Source organism: Engraulis encrasicolus, chromosome 17, assembly GCF_034702125.1.
Source record: "Engraulis encrasicolus isolate BLACKSEA-1 chromosome 17, IST_EnEncr_1.0, whole genome shotgun sequence".
NCBI classification, from domain to species: domain Eukaryota; kingdom Metazoa; phylum Chordata; class Actinopteri; order Clupeiformes; family Engraulidae; genus Engraulis; species Engraulis encrasicolus.
Window position 1 is genome coordinate 22,681,508 of NC_085873.1, and position 18,753 is coordinate 22,700,260.

Genomic DNA, 18,753 nt, shown 5'->3' on the forward strand with positions numbered 1-18,753 from the left:
AAATTTCACTGATCCCCGTCCCAACTCTTTTGAGACGTGTTGGATTTATCAAATTAGAAATGAGTACATATGTCCCCCAAAACAATATTTTTTCTCGGTTTTAACACTTAATATGTTGTCTTTTCACTATTCTCCATCTAATGAATAGATTGAATGTTTTGAAAATGATAGCATTTTGATTTTATTCACTGTTTACCAAACGTCCCAACTTCATCGGAGTTGGGGTTTGTATATCAAGTAGGTGCCTGAGCACTGCACAGTGCAGTCAGCGAAGGGTCAGACCAGACGCCCTCTGCTGTTCAATATTAAAATTACATTTTGTAGAGCAAAAATCACATTACTATGCACTTCATTTATCTTACATGATTCCTGGCTAGTTAGTAAGACATGCTGGCCTTAAAAGGTTGACCTTAGTGTTATGTGATTTAAAAGCACTAAAAATGGTTTTGGTTTCTCCATAAGTTAACAAACTCTCAATCGTCACTTGGTTGCCTTTGATGCAGCCATGTCACTTTTACCTAGACTGCATTGAGACATCTAAGCATTTTAATAAAACAAAGTAATACTGTAGCTATACTAAGCTACCAATGATATCACAGTACCAGTCTCAGGCAGTGTCTCAAATGCTGCACTTGTGCACTTCGGGCACTGTTTTTCAGTGCCTAGGGCGCTCACGCTGAAAATTTCCGTTGAGCCAGCGCACTGAAAGTGCCAGGATGGTCCCCTAACAATGGCAGAAAAATGCAGTGCTTGAATGATGGACACTGCACGCACTAAACGGCGGCCATGTTGACAATGACACGGAGGAAATGTGGCATTCAGTTCAGTAGGAGAGTTTGGTCAACAGTCTCCTAATTCTGTAAGTAATGGTGATGGGACACCAACCTTTTCATGACAACCAAAGTTTTGTGTGATTGTTGTCCTTTGGGGTGAAGGACATGGAAATACAAGCACCAGACACTGTGCATTGTAAACAGTAGCCAACTCATATTTTGGCGAGCTAATGCCATGCTCAGCCGTCACTTCCAGCGAGGGCACAGTGCGTAGTGCTCAAATTTTCCCACGACACTATGCACTAAAGACCTCAGTGCACTGTGTGCACTGTGCACTGACTGTCAGTGCACTGACAAAAGTGTGTCATTTGAGACACAGCCTCAGTCTTTTAAGGCCAACATGTCTTACTACCAAGGGAACCCTTTAAAATGTCACAGCTATTTTGTACAAGCCTCTTTGTGCATGTATGTTTGATGAGCTGAGGAGAAACATCTGTGACTGAAATACCACTTTAAAATGCACCACAAATACATCTTGTTAATGGCCATTAGGTGGCAGCATTTCGATGCAAGACAGCAGTTTGTTGGACGTAGGCCGATAGTGTTTCTCAAGGTAAACAAATCAGTGTGATCAAGAAGGCAGACTGGCTGGTTTGTTGTGGCCACATAATACGTCTTATTCAAATTAACGGTGACAGACTGCTGACAGAAAACATCTAAGCCACTGGCATGCAGGAAAACCAACTCCATCCAAAGCCTGAGCAGTAAAAGGGCATGCAGAGGTCACATGGAGAGAGACGGTGGGTGGAGAGGCCCATTCTTTTTAGGGCTATTATTTTCGTTGTTGCTTCCTCCTTTTGGGGCTTTCACAAAATGAAAATTACTTCCTAGTGCGTTTTCCAGAGAACGATTTGCATGACTTAAAAATCTTACGTTACAGCCTTACACGACAAACACAAACATTTCCTTTTCTTTTTTTAACCACAAGGCTATAAATACTGCTCATTCCATTTGGTGTGTAAACAAGAATGTCAAGTGACTTGAAATGCATCATGTTAAAATCTTTTTTTTCCTGATTGGCGGCTTTTTTTCCACACGCAAACACCACTTCTCGTAAGCTTACTATGCCAGTAATTCCTGTCACCACTTCAGGCGGTTAAATAACTCTGATCTCCAATTACATAACGTCACAGACATACCAACATGCACAAAGGAAGAGTAAGAAGAGACTGTTCCACTGAGGGATCACACACACCGAGGTGTGTCCTCTCCTGCTACAAAACAGGTGACTGAACCTGTGGCATGGTTTTGAGGAACTGGCCAATTCAAATGACCTACATACTGGTTCAAAAGGAGTGCAAGATTGGTAGGATCAACTTGACCTGATTATCCGAGACGTTGGTCTGACCAAGAAGATAATGAAAACGTTTACCAAATGGCCTGGTTGACCCGCCTCCCTCGGTTTGCTACTGATTGAGGCAAGAAAAGGCTGTAGTTAAAACCAAACATTTTCTTAGTCCCAACAGAACGTCCCTGCTTAAACCACATCGCTGGCTTGAACATGCATCTACCCAGGGCCGTTGGAGTTGCTCAAAGTTGATTGCCTCCCGACAAAGTGGGTGGAGTTCCCGAGTTCTACAGAGCTCAGCATATTGCTCCTGGCCTGACTAGAAGCAACGCCAAAGGTGTTGGGTCAAAAGCAGTGCAGGGAGCTGGGTAGGATGAACTCACTTTTGCTCCACTAACAGTAAGAATCAGTTTCATAGTGGAATTACATACTTTAAATGCTTCATAGACACCAAAACCTGGGTCATCAAAGCATATTTGGTATGTGTCAAGTTTAAAATGCATGTTAACAAGTACCAACTATGACGAAAGATTTTGCCAACAGAAAGTCTCTGCTATGATAGTAAAAATAGTTGTTATTCCACTGCACTAAATAAAGACTTATTTTCTTCAGTTGATGTGCAGTGACTGGCACCATGAGACTACTTTGTGTGGTGTCCATGCCAATTAACATACATTTTGAATGGGAAGACAAAAGTATACACACACACATCATGAATGCAGAGGTTTTGATGAATGAGGACACCAGTCTTAAAAACATTTTCCTGCAAATGCAGTGTTTTCTAATAACTTGTGAAATCATTTAACTTTGGCAAAAGTATTTACCGAAAGATGACTGTACACTTGCCAAATGATGCATTTGTTCACATTGGAGTCCACCGAATGAGCAAACCTCTCAATTCAGCTGAGCAAAGCAAGCTTATCTGCTTGTTACAAGAGATAATGAAACAAACCCGTCAAGACAAACCAACCCCAACTTGGATACTCCAGCTCATGAGGAGACCGTAATTATTGCTAAGCTATTCAGAGCTGCCGAAGGCCACCAGCAGAAGTGCTCCAGGCTGGAGCTAGCCACGGGGTTGGGCTGAGGTAGGGAGGGTGACTGGAGAGGGACGGGTGGGGAGTGTTTGTGGGATCGTGGGGGAGCTGTGTTGAGCTGTCTGTCTGGGTCTGGGACAGGACAGGACAGGGCAGCCTGTGTGGGAAGTAGAGCGCAGGCCTCCTACTGTGGTCAACAATGCTGACTCTGCCTCGGCAGGGCCCTGCCTTCACCACCACCACCACCGCTGCATGCTGGGACCCACGTAGTGAGTCGGCACATTTTTAGCCTCGGCCACAGTCTGGTTTTCTGTTTTCCTGAACCCTTCTCTGACTTATACTGTATGAACACACAAATGCTGCGATAAGTGAGTGTGTACCGGTAACTGTGTATGTGTGTCAGAGGAGGTGAATGTGGGAGTCAGTGTCTCTGCAAGGAAACGGCGCCTGCAAAACAGGATAGTGCGTCAGCCAACTTCAGAGAAACGACGACACAAAAAAAGTTTTTTTTACAATGTTGACGCACCTGACAAGGGAGCTGTTGCTTCTCGGGCCCGCGTCAGAAGCTTCTAGAAGAAGTTCTTGATGAGCGGAGTCACCAGCTTTACCCACAGCTTCACGTAGCGGTCAGGCTGCTTGAAGGTGTTGCCAGAGACCTCCGTCGACCTCTTGTACAGCATCTCCTGCTCCTGCAAATGCAAAACAGAACACGCACAAAAAACAAGATTAAATCAATGGCATTCTTGTACAATCTAGTGAGGTAGTGGTGCGCACATCCAAGACGCAGGTGCAGGTGCAAGATTGAATGTCCACCAGAAAGAGTAGATAGACACAATACAATCTATGATGTCCACACACTTGCTCCCGTTTTTCTTTCCATTTTATTTTTGTTTTCAAGCTATGCGCTCTATGCATAGCTCGAAAAACGGGGAAAAATAAAAGAAAAGTGTGCATTCAACCTTTATATTATTTTCATTCTTGTGCACTCTACAATGTAGAGCATCTCGCACGTCCCCCATCTCTGTGATCATAAAGCTCAATAGACTAAAAGAAAAACTCATTAATGTGGCGCCGTGCCGCATTGCACCAACACGCCGTACCATGTCTGGGTCTATGGGGACCTGGGCTTGAACACGGCCTGGGTCATTTCCCAACCCTGCTCTGTCCGTCTGTCACAGCCATTTCCTGTATTCCCTGTTCTATCCTATCAAATAAAAGCCGAAAGGGCCCAAAAAACCATACTTTAAAAAACCTTTTCAATGAGATGCATCGGGCCTGGCTTAAGCGCTTGACTAAGTCAGGCATTGTTTTCCCCGAGGCACAACAACAGTGCCCAGCTCAGCTGTCACTCCAATCTCTCTGTCTGGGTTAATGTAAACATCTCGGAGCGCCTCAATGAGACATGCATACCGCTGGCCTTAGTTCAGGATGAATGACTTATGAAAAGATTATCAGACAAAGAACAAAGGAAGCTTTAGTGAGAGGTGACTGTGTACTCTTGTTGAGCAAGTGGTATGCCGGTCTTATTAAACCGCAATGCAAGCTCTGACAAGAAAAATGCTTAGTAGTGCAAAGTCATGCCTCGCTGGTCGCTTGTCATACAATGACTGGTTGTGTGTACGACCAAATAATGTCCGTACCTGGCTTCTTTCCTGACCAGAAATCAGTCTATTAATTAAATTGGGTGACAGGTTGGCAAATCAACAAATCCATGCCAGTACCCGGGGAAAGAAAACAAATGGCCTTGACTGGAAACGGTGTTGCGAGTTAAGGCCTCTGCACACAAGTCCCGATAGCATTGCAGAGCATTTCAAAATGATCAGTTTCACTTGCTCATGCACAATATTCATCATCATTATTATTATTATCATCATTACTATTTTATCATCATTATTCTCATCATCATTATTATTATGATCATCATAATTATTATTATCATTACTATCATTATCATTATTATAATCATCATCATTAATCTCATCATTACTATGATCATCATCATTAACAAGTCTAACCTGCTGCAGCTCAGCCTGGAGCTCCTGGTTGTCCGTCACTATGGCTATCTGAGCCTCCAGGTCCCGGTGCACAGAGCGGTAGCCGAAGTTTGGAGAGCCAATCAGAGTGAGGCACGGCCTGTCGCTGCCATCCAGGTAATACCACAGCCCTGCGAGAGACAAGGAAGCAAGAAGAGGGGCCATGAGAGAGGATGGGGTCTGGAGGGGCAAGAGCATTTCTAGCAAAAACAAGGGACAACTTTTATTATCTTATTGTTAATTCCTATGCATGTACTGTACTAGACATGTAATACAAAGAAATCAAAATCGATCTGTTGTTAACCCCTCCGTCCATCACACAAACTGTACACAATACAGCATGGCAACAAGGGGGTGTGGGGGTAGACATGGACTGGGAAAGGAGGAAGACACAGTTCATAAGTGACGTAGCCAACCTGGGACAAGAAAAACAGGAGACATTCAAAGGGGACACAATTACTGAAATATGAGTCAACTGCAACCATGAAGTCTTGTTAAAGATCGCCTCTCAACGTAATTTAATTAATATTGCCGTGTTCCCAATTGTTATTGAATGTGTTACGCGTTGGTCCTGTTTTAAAAAACGTTCTGGTTGCTTTGTTTCAAGACGTTTTTGCAAGCTGGCAAGGTGGCTTGTGGAGAAACGAGAGAGTGTTCCGTGTTTCTCGTGGAAATGCGTCTCTGATTGGCTCACTCCTCCTGCTCTCAAAGAAACGCGTCTCTGATTGGCTCAGTCCTCCAGCCTTGGGAGAGAATGTAATGGCAAACAGAGTCGCCACTTCCCCTGGTGGTACTGCACTATAGGGGCGCCAGCGGAGGCGTGCAGGCTCCATTCAGGGCTGTGCTCTTTCGACAGCGACCCCTAGGCGAGCTGTAGGCACGGAGCAACCGGAGTGAGCAGGCTTTATGTATGAGGCTTTGAGCTGTGTGTGTACCTGAGAGTAGCAACCAGCTGATAGCTAAGCTAAGCTATGTTTCGGACCACCAGACGTTGCTTGTTTTGAAAACAAGCAGAAAAAAATTACTCGACATGTTTTTAGATAAATGGGTCGATATAAACCTTTGTGGGCAACGCCTTCTTTCGACGTGACGAAACACAGAAAGGCTTTCGTGATTCGCTCGTTTCTCTGCATTATTGATGTAAATTGGGAAACACCGGGAAACACAGCCAGGAGAGTTGACGCACCGCTATGAGAGCCTTGCAAGTGAGTTTAACTTGGGGTGACCGTCCGATCTTCGAAAGGAGTGAGTAAAACTGAGTTTTATCGGAAGTTGGCCTTTAAGTTAGGGAGGATCGGATGAATTACTCATCATCAACAATGAATAGGGAGGTAGGCCTACTGAGAGCGGCATCAACACCAACCAGTCACATTTTTCACCATGTCATGTCACCAGTCATGCCAGGCTCCGTCTCACTGAGACCAAGGGAGGCAAGGAAAAGTCATGATCACCATCCCAACAATCAAAGTACCGTAGCAGTACTACTCGGGGCACTTTCAGCTTTGAGCCATAACATCACAGGCCTATACTACAAACCTGGTTCAGGATAAGTTAAGGTTAAGTTAAGAGAAAAATCATGTAATACAAGTGTTTTTCTTTAAAAAATGATGATTTAAATGATGATTTAATGGATGATTTACCTTATATTAACTTAACCTTAACTTATCCTGAACCAGCTCTGTAGGCCCCACGTCTTTGACCACGTCATCTCAGACTCATTCTTATCGAGACCAAGGGAGGATAGGAAGAGTGACAGAGCTGTGTCTATGCTGACTTCAGGAGATGCATGAGGAACAAGGACTCTGCTTCCCATGACTAGATGCACCGACACACACACATACACGCACACGTACGGCAAGTTTCCCTTCCACAGACACACATACAAATACACACACACACACACACACAAACAAAGGGCTTTGTTCGCTGCCCACCCACTGTCTGTCGTTGGCCTATGCGTGGGCAACACAGCATTGCGTGTGCCCTAAAGTACCCACCCTGCCCATGCCCCTGCCTCTGCCCACTGGCCTGGCACAGGGCCACACAGCAGCTCGCCCCCCCTGCCCCCTGTACCGTAAAGGCCCACCCAGCAGCCTCCCGTGCCCCCTGGCACAGGCCCACCCAGCAGCCTCCCTGCCCCCTGTACTGGACGGTAAAGGCCCTATTCAAAAGCTTCCTGGAACAGCTGGGAGACGAGACCACGCCCAGTAAAGCAGACAGAGGGGGACAAGGGGGTCACTTGTCCCGGGCCCAGGGAGAGAAGGGGCACATACCGGTAATTGGATACTCATTACATTGTATTGATTGGGTTTGGGGCCCTTTCTGATGTCTTTGTCCCAGGCCCGGCCAAAGCGGTCAACGGCCCTGACTGCGCCAATACACTGACTGACAGGCCATGGAAGAGCAAAGGTCATAGGGGATGGAACACTGCTGAGAGATGCTATGGAACAGGCCAGTCTGACTCAGCAGTTTCTTTTATTAATATTTACTTTGTCTGAAGTTTTATGTGCTTTGAAATTGGAACAGGGCCTTGTGTGTGTATGTGTGAGTGTGTGTGTGTGTGTGCGCGGTTTGGCAGGCTACTGTAACGCTGCTGATTAGAGAGAGAGATTGTAAAGAGTTGAGTGGGTGTGTATGTGACCTCATCATGTGCTTCCCTGTTGTAAAAAAAAAAAAAAGACTTAGTAGTTTCCGTGTAGGACTCTCTCTAGCGGTAGCCCATGGCAACGGTCTTCCTGTGCCGCCCAGGAAGTTTTATCAGGTAAAGTAGCGTGGCTGGGAAAACACCTGAAAAAACACCTGATCCAACCTGATGCTACCACCCCTCCACACACACACACACACACACACAGGCACGCACGCAAGCACACACACACTTGCACTCATAGGCACACACACACAGACAAGCACACACACACACGCACACAGCTATGCACCCACAGCATTGCACACACACAGACACACACGCACACACACACACATGCCGCCACCCCCCTCAGGTGTGCCCTCGCCAGGCTGGAGCCATGAGCGAGCCTCGCGGCGGGCGTGATGACTCCTGGCTGCCCTACTTTACCATAATCCACTCCTCGCTTTCTCCTCCTGTCCTGCTCGCCCATTATAGAAGAAAGGAAAGCAGAGAGAGAGAGAGGAAAAAAGACAAACTAAAAACGCTGATGACTCACAGAGGGCTTTTGTTGTCCTCTTATTCTCTTCCCATTTTCCCCTCCTTTCTTCTTTCACCGTCTCTCTCCCTTTTGACCTTTCTCCACCCCTCCTCTGCCCTGCCCTCCCCTCCTCTCTCCTGCTCTCTCCCCTCTGCTAACTCTCTTGTTCCCCCTGCTCTGCTCTCCTCTCTCCTGTTCTCCTCTGATCTGTCCTCTCCTGCTCTCCTCATCTCTCCTCCCCTCTCTTACTCTCTCTTCTCCCCTCTCCTTTCCCCTGATTTCCTCTCCCCCTCTCCTGTCCTTCTCCTCTCTCCTGCTCCCCCTCTCCTGTCCTCCTCCTCTCTCCTGCTCTCCTCTCCCCTCCTCTCCTCTCCCTCTCCTCTCCTTTCTCCTGTCTCCTCTCCTCTTCTCTCCTCCCTCTTCTCTCCTGTACTCCTCTCCTCTCCCTCGCTTCCCCTGCTCTGCTCAGCCTGGGGTCAGCGTGTGAGTTCGGACTCTAATGCTCATTGATTGAGTGCATGTTGGCCAGCAGACTCTACCTCCACTGCTGTCTGTCTCCTCCTCTCTTCACTTATTCTCTCTCTTTCTTCCTCTCTCCCCCTCTCTCTCTCTCTCTCTCTCTCTCTCTCTTTCTTCCTTTCTCTCTCTCTCTCTCTCTCTCTCTCTCTCTCTCTCTCTCTCTCTCTCTCTCTTTCTTCCCTGCCTGGCTGGCAGGCTCAGGGCTTTACTAGAAATGACGGCATGACAAGACCTTATCTAATAAGCGCCGCATCTCGACAAGAGCGTGCAATTCAATTCCCTGTAACTGCGTCCGTGTTTGTGCGAAGAAACGTGTGCATGCATGAAGCCCCTTGTGTGTGTGTGTGTGTGTGTGTATTACTGCATGTGTGTGTGTGTGTGTTTGTATATCTGTATGCCTGACTGTGTGTGTGTGTGTGTGTAGCTGTATGCGTGTGTGTGTGCGTGTGTATCTGTATGCCTGACTGTGTGTGTGTGTGTGTGTGTGTGTGTGTGTGTGTGTGTTCTTGAGTATGTCCCTGTGTGGTCTGGCTGTTTGGCGGCCGGCGGGTCAAAGCGGTCCATTGTCCCGATGGCTCTCTGGCTTAAGTCTATTACTCAAGTCACTCCAGCAGCCGACAGTGGCATCCATTTCCCAGCCTTGCTTTTAATTAGACTAGGGCCCCACCATCACGAGCAGAGAGCGGAGGAGAGAGAGGAAGAAGGAGAGAGAGAGAGAGAGAGAGAGAGAGAGAGAGAGAGAGAGAAGGATAGGGAGAAGGGGAAAACGAAGGAGAGAGAGAGAGCGAGAGAATGAATGAATAATGAAACATAGAGGATAATGATGGCAGAGAGGGAGGCAGGATGAGAAAGAATGAAAATACAGACAGAGGTGGATACATGGAGAGAGACAGAGGGAGAGCGCTAGAGAGAGGGAGAGCGCTAGAGAGAGATAGAGAGACAGGCATTCAATGAGGATGAGTGTACAGTGATGTGTGGTGGTGTTTTGGGAAGTGTGATCCCATTACTGATGCAGCCGTGGCCACCGCCACCACCACCACTGCTGCTGCGCTGTACTGTACTGTACAGAGCGCCGCAGGCAGGCCCTGAGGAATCCGACCCCGACATACTTCTGGTCTGCAGAGAAAACATCACGAGTGAGTGTGTCTGTGTGACTACACCGCTGTTGCTGATCCCCGCTCCGAAATACAGGAGGAGGAGGAGGAGAGGCAGCAGGAGAGGTGGGGTTGGAGGAGGAGGAGTTGTTGGGAATGGGAAGGAGTAGGAGAAAAAGTGACTCAAAAGTACTGTACGCAGCTCGGTTGGGATGCGAGCAGGCAAGCAGGCAGCCACGCTTACCGGCAAGCCCTCTGAGAAGCTCCAACCCCCCCTCTCTCTTCCCCTCACTTACACACGCACACACACACACACACACTGGAATACTCCTTTCCCAGAAGTGTCTACAGACAGACTGGAGGGTTTGAAATCCATTTACGATGCCTGGTTTGGTCAAGCAGAGCAGAGCAAGGGCAAGCGAAGAGGAGAGGAGAGGCAGGCCTTTGTTGCTGCGGCCAGGTAAACACTGGGACACCAGTGAACCCTGACCGCCTCAAGACCTCTAATTCCAGAGAGCAACATAGACCCAGGGATGCCCTCTCTCTCCCCGTCTCTCTCTCTCTTGTTCTCGTTCTTGTTCTCTCTCTCTCTCTCTCTCTCTCTCTCTCTCTCTCTCTCTCTCTCTGGGGACCAAGTTACCATTTTTTTCATTGTTTACATTTGCGTCTCTGCATAAACAATAGCGGTAACAGGGTTTCTGGACTTTGTGCCAGAGGAGGAGCTCATTCCTCTGGTCTGACCAGGGTTGCCAGAGGAGGTTGATGATTTCCAGCCCAAAAAATGCTCAAAACCCGCCTGAAATCACTAAATCCCGACCAATTCTATTGATTTCTATGGCCAAAAATTGGGCGTTTTTTTCCTCCAAAATCCATTTTTACCCGCAGACCGCCATCCTAAGCAGCCCAATTGGGCGGGAAACCGCCCAATCTGTCAACACTGGGTCTGACCCAGGACAAACAGCGTCAGGACTGGCTTTCGGTGGACGGGAAAAGGTCAGAGAAAGGCCAGTTAAGTCAGCGAGGTTTACCAGTCATCGGAAAAGGCCAAAAGAGCGGGAAAATACATCATGGAGCGTGTAGTAGTGTGTTGCCGGGACATCATGACATCCCCACATCATCAAACTGTGTTTGTGGTAGCAGTGGGTTTTTTTTTTTTTACACACATGGGAATATCCACAATTCCGCATTAATCAGGGAAAATCACGTGTTGTCTTTTCCCCTTCATAACAAAACTAAGCCAACTCCTCTGCACTGAGAACTGTGTTATGCCTCTGTGCTTGGTAGCGCCCCCATGCATTGTGTGGTCAAACTTTTCTCAGTTTCTCTGGCCGTATCAGTCTGTGAGTCCAAGCATCCCTTGTTCCATCACAGATTTGTATTTCTACAGTATTTGTACGATAACTTTTCAATGCTATATGAACTAATTACATTTGAGATGGCCAACATTCAAGATTAGCATCTCTCTGTTTGTGGGATATACCTTTGAATGGGGTGTATTATGGATAGCACCAGATCTTATTTACTCTAGCGATGTGATGGGTACATGAACTGATGCCAATGCTTTCAAGATTGCTAAGGAGGTATCAGAATTGGCCCTGCTGTGGCCAACCAGAAGGGTACTCGTCTGCCATGCGGGTTCGATTCCCGGCCCGGGTCCTTTGCCGACCCCTCCCCATCTCTCTCCCCATTCGCTTCCGGTCCACCTCTCAAACTGTACAGTCATCAATTAAGTCGTATAAAGCAAAAAAAAAAAAAAAAAAATTAAAAAAGAGTTATCAGAATTGAAGCTATGGCCAACTGGTTCCATTGTGTCTCATTATTGGAAGTTGTGGATGAAAGCATCGGCTGAATGCAATCCTATGGTTTACTTACCCTCGACCCCTCCAACACAAGCTTAATAGCTAGTCAGAGGAAGGTTGAGTGTAGGGCCAAGTTAATCATAGTCAGTCAGTTTAAGTGCAGGTTAAGTTAAACTTACTAACAAAAATCACGTGTGGTCAGTTACCGGTAATCACCTCTGGGGTGGAAGGTCCAGCCTGTGTGGCGGTGAGCCCTCTTAGTATCTAGGCTCTTTGACTGGTTTTGGAGGGTGCAGCGGTAGTAACCCCTTTTAGTCAGTTGTGGAGGGTGCTGTGTTTACTGTGCTCACCCTTGGCGTGGGAGGTCCAGTCTACGTGGTGGTGGAAACCCATTTTAGTATTGAGACTCATTGATTACAGTTGTGTCGGGGGCTGTAAGGTCCCGTCTACGCGGTGGCAACCCCTTTTAGTACTGTACCTAGACTACATGTACTGAGCCTGATTATCATCGACTTATCATCCACAAATCTCTTTGAGATACGGTCTGACCAAGAGCATAACAATTAGCATTTCCCGAACGGTATGGTTGACCCGCCTCCCTTGTTTGCTACTGGTTGTTAGCTTCCCGACATAGTGGGATGAGTTCCTGATTATTCGGGAGCTCAGAAAGTACTTGCATTGCTCTTGACCTGACTGGAAGCAATGCTGAAGGTGTTGCATCACTAGGAGGGAACGGCCTGGCTAACATGGCGTGGAAAGGTCCAGTCTATGTGATGGTAACACCTTTCAGTACCTAGTCTATATTATGTACTCACCCTTGGCGTGGAAGGTCCAGTCTTGGCGGTGGTACTCGGTACCTATGTAGTCTATATTATGTACTCACCCTTGGCGTGGAAGGTCCAGTCTTGGCGGTGGTAACCCGTCTAAGTATGTAGTCTATATTATGTACTCACCCTTGGCGTGGAAGGTCCAGTCTTGGCGGTGGTACTCGGTACCTATGTAGTCTATATTATGTACTCACCCTTGGCGTGGAAGGTCCAGTCTTGGCGGTGGTACTCGTGCAGGTGCACGCGGCTCTGCTGCCCGAGCTGCACCACCTTGCTGTAGAACTGGCGCGCCAGGTGCACGTAGGCGGCGGGGATGGCGCCCGCCACGCCCTTGGCCCCGAAGAAGCCGTTGACCTCGGGCGCCGCCATCAGGATGCGGTAGTCGGCGCCGGCGCCCAGCACCAGCCGCATGTACGCCCGCGTCAGGTTGAAGTAGCCCGACGTCAGGAAGACCGTCGAGTCGCCACCCGCCTCCGTCAGCAGACGCTCCGTCACCTGAGGCAGGACACAGCTTTAGAGTACCGTAGCATGAACAGTGCAATACAAAATAAAACGTCCAAAGAGGGTAGATTAGAGAAGGATACTTCAGGCTCTGACATTTCCAGGATCCATGTGGTGTCAGGTGAAGGCCCCTTGGAGTCCCCTTAGCACTGTAGATGGCGATAGTGCGCATCTTGTGCAAGCCACCACCAAACATCACAAAAAGAGATTCCAGATTCAAAAAGCTTTGTCTAATATGTTGCCATATTAGAAAATTGTCTTTTGATTGAAGAATTGTCCTTCTGAGAAGAAGGAGGGGACAACGCCCCCTTAGGAGACCGAATTTGAGCAACACTACTTTGTATTGAGTGGGCGTAGTTTGAATCCTTTTCGTATAATCTACCCTCTTTGAAAGGTCTGTATGTATTATTGTTGTTGGGTGACACACAGCATACCATAATACAGAGTGCGTACAACAACCTGTTGCACGGACTCAGGGGGTAGTAACAGTTCATTTACCACCACCACCAACACTTCACCCTTGTCCACTCAGAGCTGCTCAGACCCCACGGCGATCACCTGCTCACGAACACGCCCCCCCCTCACCCTGCTAGACCTCACCCTGCTAGACCTGCATTCTTGATAGAGATGCACCGGATCCTGATTTTTAGGATCCTGCCGGATACCGGATCCACTGCTTAAGATCCTGCCGGATCCGGAACCGGATACCGGATCCTACGAAAGGGTTGAAACACATAGCCTAGTCGCACAAGTGGGCTCTTTTTATCACGTTGGCTCAAACTATTTTGACTTAAAAGCCTCGGCTACCGGATCCTGGATCCTGGATCCTGGAACCGGATCCGGATAGTCTGAAAAACCACTATTATCCTGCCGGATCCGGAACCGGATCTTGGATCCTCTACATCTCTAACCGCAGAGATACACCAGCGGCGACGCGACTCAAGCGACAGAGTGTAGCAGCAAGCGATACGAGAGACTGAGGAGACTAGAGTATGTCCGTACAGGCAGAAGGCAAAGCATTCAAGCATTCCCATTGGCTGTGGTTACTGACCTCTATACAGTCATTGGCTGTCGCGGCTTGTCGCCGAACCGCGTCATAGAAAGTTGATCCAGAGTCGCTTTTGTCTCTCGACTCAATACAAAGTCAATTACTTCCGTCGCTCGACTCGCTCAGATCGCCGCTGGTGTATCTCTGCGGTAATTCTTGATGTTGGGTGACACACGGTACACCAACACCACACATACTACAACACACACGGTGCACCACACATACCACAACAACACACACAAACATATTTTGTCTGATGTAGAAGCAGGTGTTGACCCAACAGACTGCAGTGCACCTGTTTCAGAGCTGATTCAGACATGGCATCAACGGTGCGGAAGCGGTAAGAATCCAGGTAACACTTTATAATAAAGGGATTAGGCTTGGGCGATGTCCCCCTAATTGGCAGCTGACGATGTTTACAGTGAGACGATGCGATGGACGATGACATCGTTGTCGTTTGGGGTATTATTTTTTTATTACATTTTTTTTTTTTAATTATCATATGTTTCGTTTTTTTGGCTTTCGCTAAGCTATTATTTTAATATATTTGCTTTAAGAGTAGGCCTAAGTCAAATATATTAACAGTTTTTAAATTCTTACAAAAAAAAAAAGTTAAACCTCCTCCAGCTGCGCTACTGTCTGCAACAGAGATGGTCGCTCCTCTGCTGTCTGTGAGAGCGACTCTCCCCGACCGACCCCTCCCCATCGCCCTTCCAGTCTCTCGTGTCACCATCAGCTGCTTCAAGCCCGCTCTTCCAAACTCCACCGCGTGGAAACTTATTTTCAGTAAATTTCGCGATGCAGCCTACAGCAGGATGCTACCAGAGTGTGTTATTTAACGGCGTAGTTCTATTTCAAGACCAGCTGTGTCACGGCGTTTTTTGCATAGGCCTACCGGCACATAACTTTAGCTATGCAGGGAAGCCCAGAACGTTTGTCAAATGGAAGAGATGAGAACCCACGCGTGCCTTCTCGAGGTTTTGCAATGGATTTTAGCCCGAGTAAGCAAATTACCCGACGCGAATGTTTCTTAAGCACACGGAGAGACTTTTTAATGAATCAATGGAAACAATTGCGGGCAGACATGGAATCGCTTGCGCTCCCTCTTGGCAGTGGGCTAATCAGAAGTGTAGCCTACAATCTTGTGTGGCTACTTCACAAGACATCTCCATCGCGGAGAGATTAAACATTTTGAGTCGAATTTCCGTTAAACATGAAATGGTAAACTGTCGCAATTGCTGAACGATTTGTTGCTTTCACTTTAGGCTACTCCGGAGGGAGAACCAATGACTCTCCGTTGTAGAAACTTGGGTCACATAAATACATTTAGGCAGTCAGACACTTACTTGAACTCATATGCAGCAAACAATAGTAGGGCTTAGTTCACAAGTTTTTTTTTTTTTATTCCATTGCTGTTTTTTTCGTAGCTATAAAATTCACTCTGCTTGAGGCTTGTGTTGACAACCTCGGACCTTTCAGTCCTGCTACCTGCGCAGTCCGCTGCTACTAAGGATTTTAATGTTTCAGTTTATTGCAATGCCAAGCACCGTAATGATGGCAATAGCAGCGGCTTCAAAAATACAAATTCCTTGGCATCACGATGTTGGCTGTCCATCGTGATGCCAGCTGTCCATCGCCGATGGACGATGACATCGTCTATCGGCACAACCCTAGAAGGGATGCATAAAAAGACTTAATAAAACAAAACAGCAAAACATTAACAAATTATTTTATTATTAACACGGTTTTATTAATGCTTTATAAAAGATAACATAAATATGTTCAAGAGTATGAAGAGAGTATTTTTATGCATCTACAAACAATTTGCAAATGTGAACACAACATTTCCCACTCATTCACAAATATTTGTTCATTGTTTTGTTAATCATCAGTTGATTATTTATGAAGTCTTTATCATGCTTTTTATGTATCCCTTATTATAAAGTGTTACTATTTACAGTGCATCCGGAAGAGATTAATTTGATACAATTTGGAATAAGGCTGGAACGTGGAAAAAGTGAGGCCCTGTGAATACTTTCCGGATGCACTGTACACATCATTACACAGCCACTGCGCAGCCACTGTGCTGTTGGTGCGAAAGGACTAATCTGGTGTCATCCTGCATTAATAACTTTTCCGCTCAGACGCCAGAGAAAACCACTTCCACACCACCGCCCAGCACACAGAACATCGGTGTGAATTTTGCCATCAGGGTACCTCAGTTACGGAGGGAAGGGCTTTGTTTATTCACTACACACACTCTCTGTCACACACACACACACACACACACACACACACACACACACACACACACACACACACACACACACACACACACACACTTGATCTGTGCAACACACTTCATCTTTGCCACACCAAGCTCCTTGAAATATTTCTCAACCGTTTCTGACAAAGGATGACTTTGTTTCCTCCTCCTAGCATGTTCCTGAAAATGTCCACTGTCTCAAAAATGCATGTGCAATGACGTGAGTGATTCAGGGTGACACATCAGACATTGCAAGAGTGGTAGTTTGCAGTCCACAGACAGCAAGAGTGGTCAAGTGTCTTCATTCGGGCTGACTGGGCATATTTCATGTACCGGTATAAGAGTGGACTTCTGTTAGCTGAAGAGGTTATTTTATTTTTTCATCCGTCTTTCTTTCCCCTCATTTTACTAACCTTGTCTATATGTACAAACTGAAATGGAATGTAAAGTGTAAAACTCCCCATGTTCATATTGTTCTTAATCCCTTTCGTTTATTCTTTCAAAAAATATAAAAATATACATATCCTTAGGCCATGAGCAGAGAATTGCTTACAGTAATGTCTACATTTACTTGCCTCAATAAAATATAAAATAATATATGTAAAAAAGTAAAAAAGGGTCTTCTTTCGCCTACTAATAACTCATTTTGGCATTGGTAAGATTATCTATTAACTTGGAAATGTTAGACAGTGAGCCTTTAACCTAGTCCTAGACCTGGCTTCCTTTTCCTCCTCCTCCTCCTCCTCCTCTTCCTTCCCTGTCCTGTCCTGTCCTCTCCCTCCTCCTTCTCTTCCTCCTCCTCCACTGTCCTGCATTCCTAGTCCTCCTCTCCCTCCTTTTCCTCCTCCTCCTCCTCCTCCTCTTCCTCCATGTCCCTCCTCCTCCTCTGCCCTGCCCTCCTCCTCTTCTTCTTCTTCTTCTTCCTCTTTCTCCACTGACCTGACCTCTCCCTCCTCTTCCTCAACCTCCTCTTCCTCCTCCTCTGCCCTGCCCTCCTCCTCTTCTTCTCCCTCCTCTTCCTCAACCTCCTCTTCCTCCTCCTCTGCCCTGCCCTCCTCCCTCCGCGTCTTTCTCTACTGGCCTAACATCTCCCTGCTCCTCCTCTTCTTCCTCCTCCTCCCCCCCTCCTTCCTCCTTTTCCTCTACTGACCGGACATCTCCCTCCTCTTCCTCCACTGCCCTGACCTCTCCCACCTCTTCCTCCTCCACCTCCTCCTCCACTGACCTGCTCGTCCAGGTGGATGCCCAGGGGTTTCATCTGCACCAGAGGGAAGACCCAGGTGTCCGTCTCCGAGCCCGATGGCGATGCCGCCCCCTCCTCCTCCTCCTCCATGCCCCTCCCTGCTCCTCCTCCTGCTGCTGCCTCCTGCTCCTCCTCCAGGACACGCTGCGCTTCCAGGAGCCTCTGGCGCGTACGGGCCGTGTTCACCACCTCCATGATGCGCCTCCTGGCCAGCGCCGAGAAATCCTTACGGTTGCCTGCGGGACACATTATAATGACATTACATTACACTTCGGTGGCGCTTTTTAGACGCGTCCCTATAAGAGGTTAGGCCTATGTTCGTCTGTCGGTCTGAAACGCATTCTTACGTGCAGTACTTTATCTGACCAGATGGTTACCATATGAGAGGGGGGAGGCGCTATTTCCCCAGATGCCAAATACTCACAGCGAGAGTGCGAGAGAGGAGGGAATTAAAGCTGAAAACTCGATAGACAAAATGCTACGCTTTAAGCAACAAGTGGACGCATCTTTGTAGGACTGTCGGACTTGTTTAAACCAAAGCAACTTACAGTTACATTTTAAGTGCAGGGTATTGGTTAGTCCCTTGGAGCAGTGTGGGGTTAGGTGGCTTGCTCAAGGACACTTCAGCCATGGAGAGAGATAGTGAGTGCGTTGCTATATGCGACCTTTCCTCCTCCACTTGCGCTGGTCTCCTCGTCCCGCCTCCTGGCCCCTCTTCCGTGGAGAAAACGATAAAGTTTCCCAGCTGTCAGCCTAGCCACAACAACTTTTGAGGGACTGTTTTTCATTCACCATCCCAATTGCAAATGAGAAAAAGACTCTACAATTGAGCTTTTGCAAGATATTGAAATATAATGCTGTTGTCAGTGATGTCATCATGACATATTACTTCCTGGTATGAGGAGAGAAGCAAGTGGAGGAGGCAAGTGGAGGAGGCAAGGTCGCATATTGCAACGCACTCAGATAGGGAGTGGAAAGGTGGGATTGGAACCTGTAACCCTCTGATCTAAAACCCTTCTCCTTGATCACTAGGCCACGGCTGCCCACGGGATACAACACACCACTATCAACAGTTATAGCTCATCACACACACACACACAC

General features: G+C 47.3%; 1 protein-coding gene across 1 annotated transcript in view; it reads right to left on the minus strand.

Moving 5' to 3' along the window:
- Positions 1-353: 353 nt before the first annotated feature.
- LOC134467969 (CDP-diacylglycerol--glycerol-3-phosphate 3-phosphatidyltransferase, mitochondrial) overlaps positions 354-18,753 on the minus strand; it is a 54,386-nt gene continuing 35,986 nt past the window's right edge. Inside the window, exons 7-10 of the mRNA XM_063221992.1 lie at positions 17,635-17,888; positions 12,789-13,089; positions 5,174-5,322; positions 354-3,847 (exon numbers count right to left, since the gene is read on the minus strand). Of these exons, the coding sequence (XP_063078062.1) occupies positions 3,728-3,847; positions 5,174-5,322; positions 12,789-13,089; positions 17,635-17,888 (824 nt within the window). The 3' untranslated portion in view covers positions 354-3,727. The remainder of the gene's footprint in view (positions 3,848-5,173; positions 5,323-12,788; positions 13,090-17,634; positions 17,889-18,753) is intronic.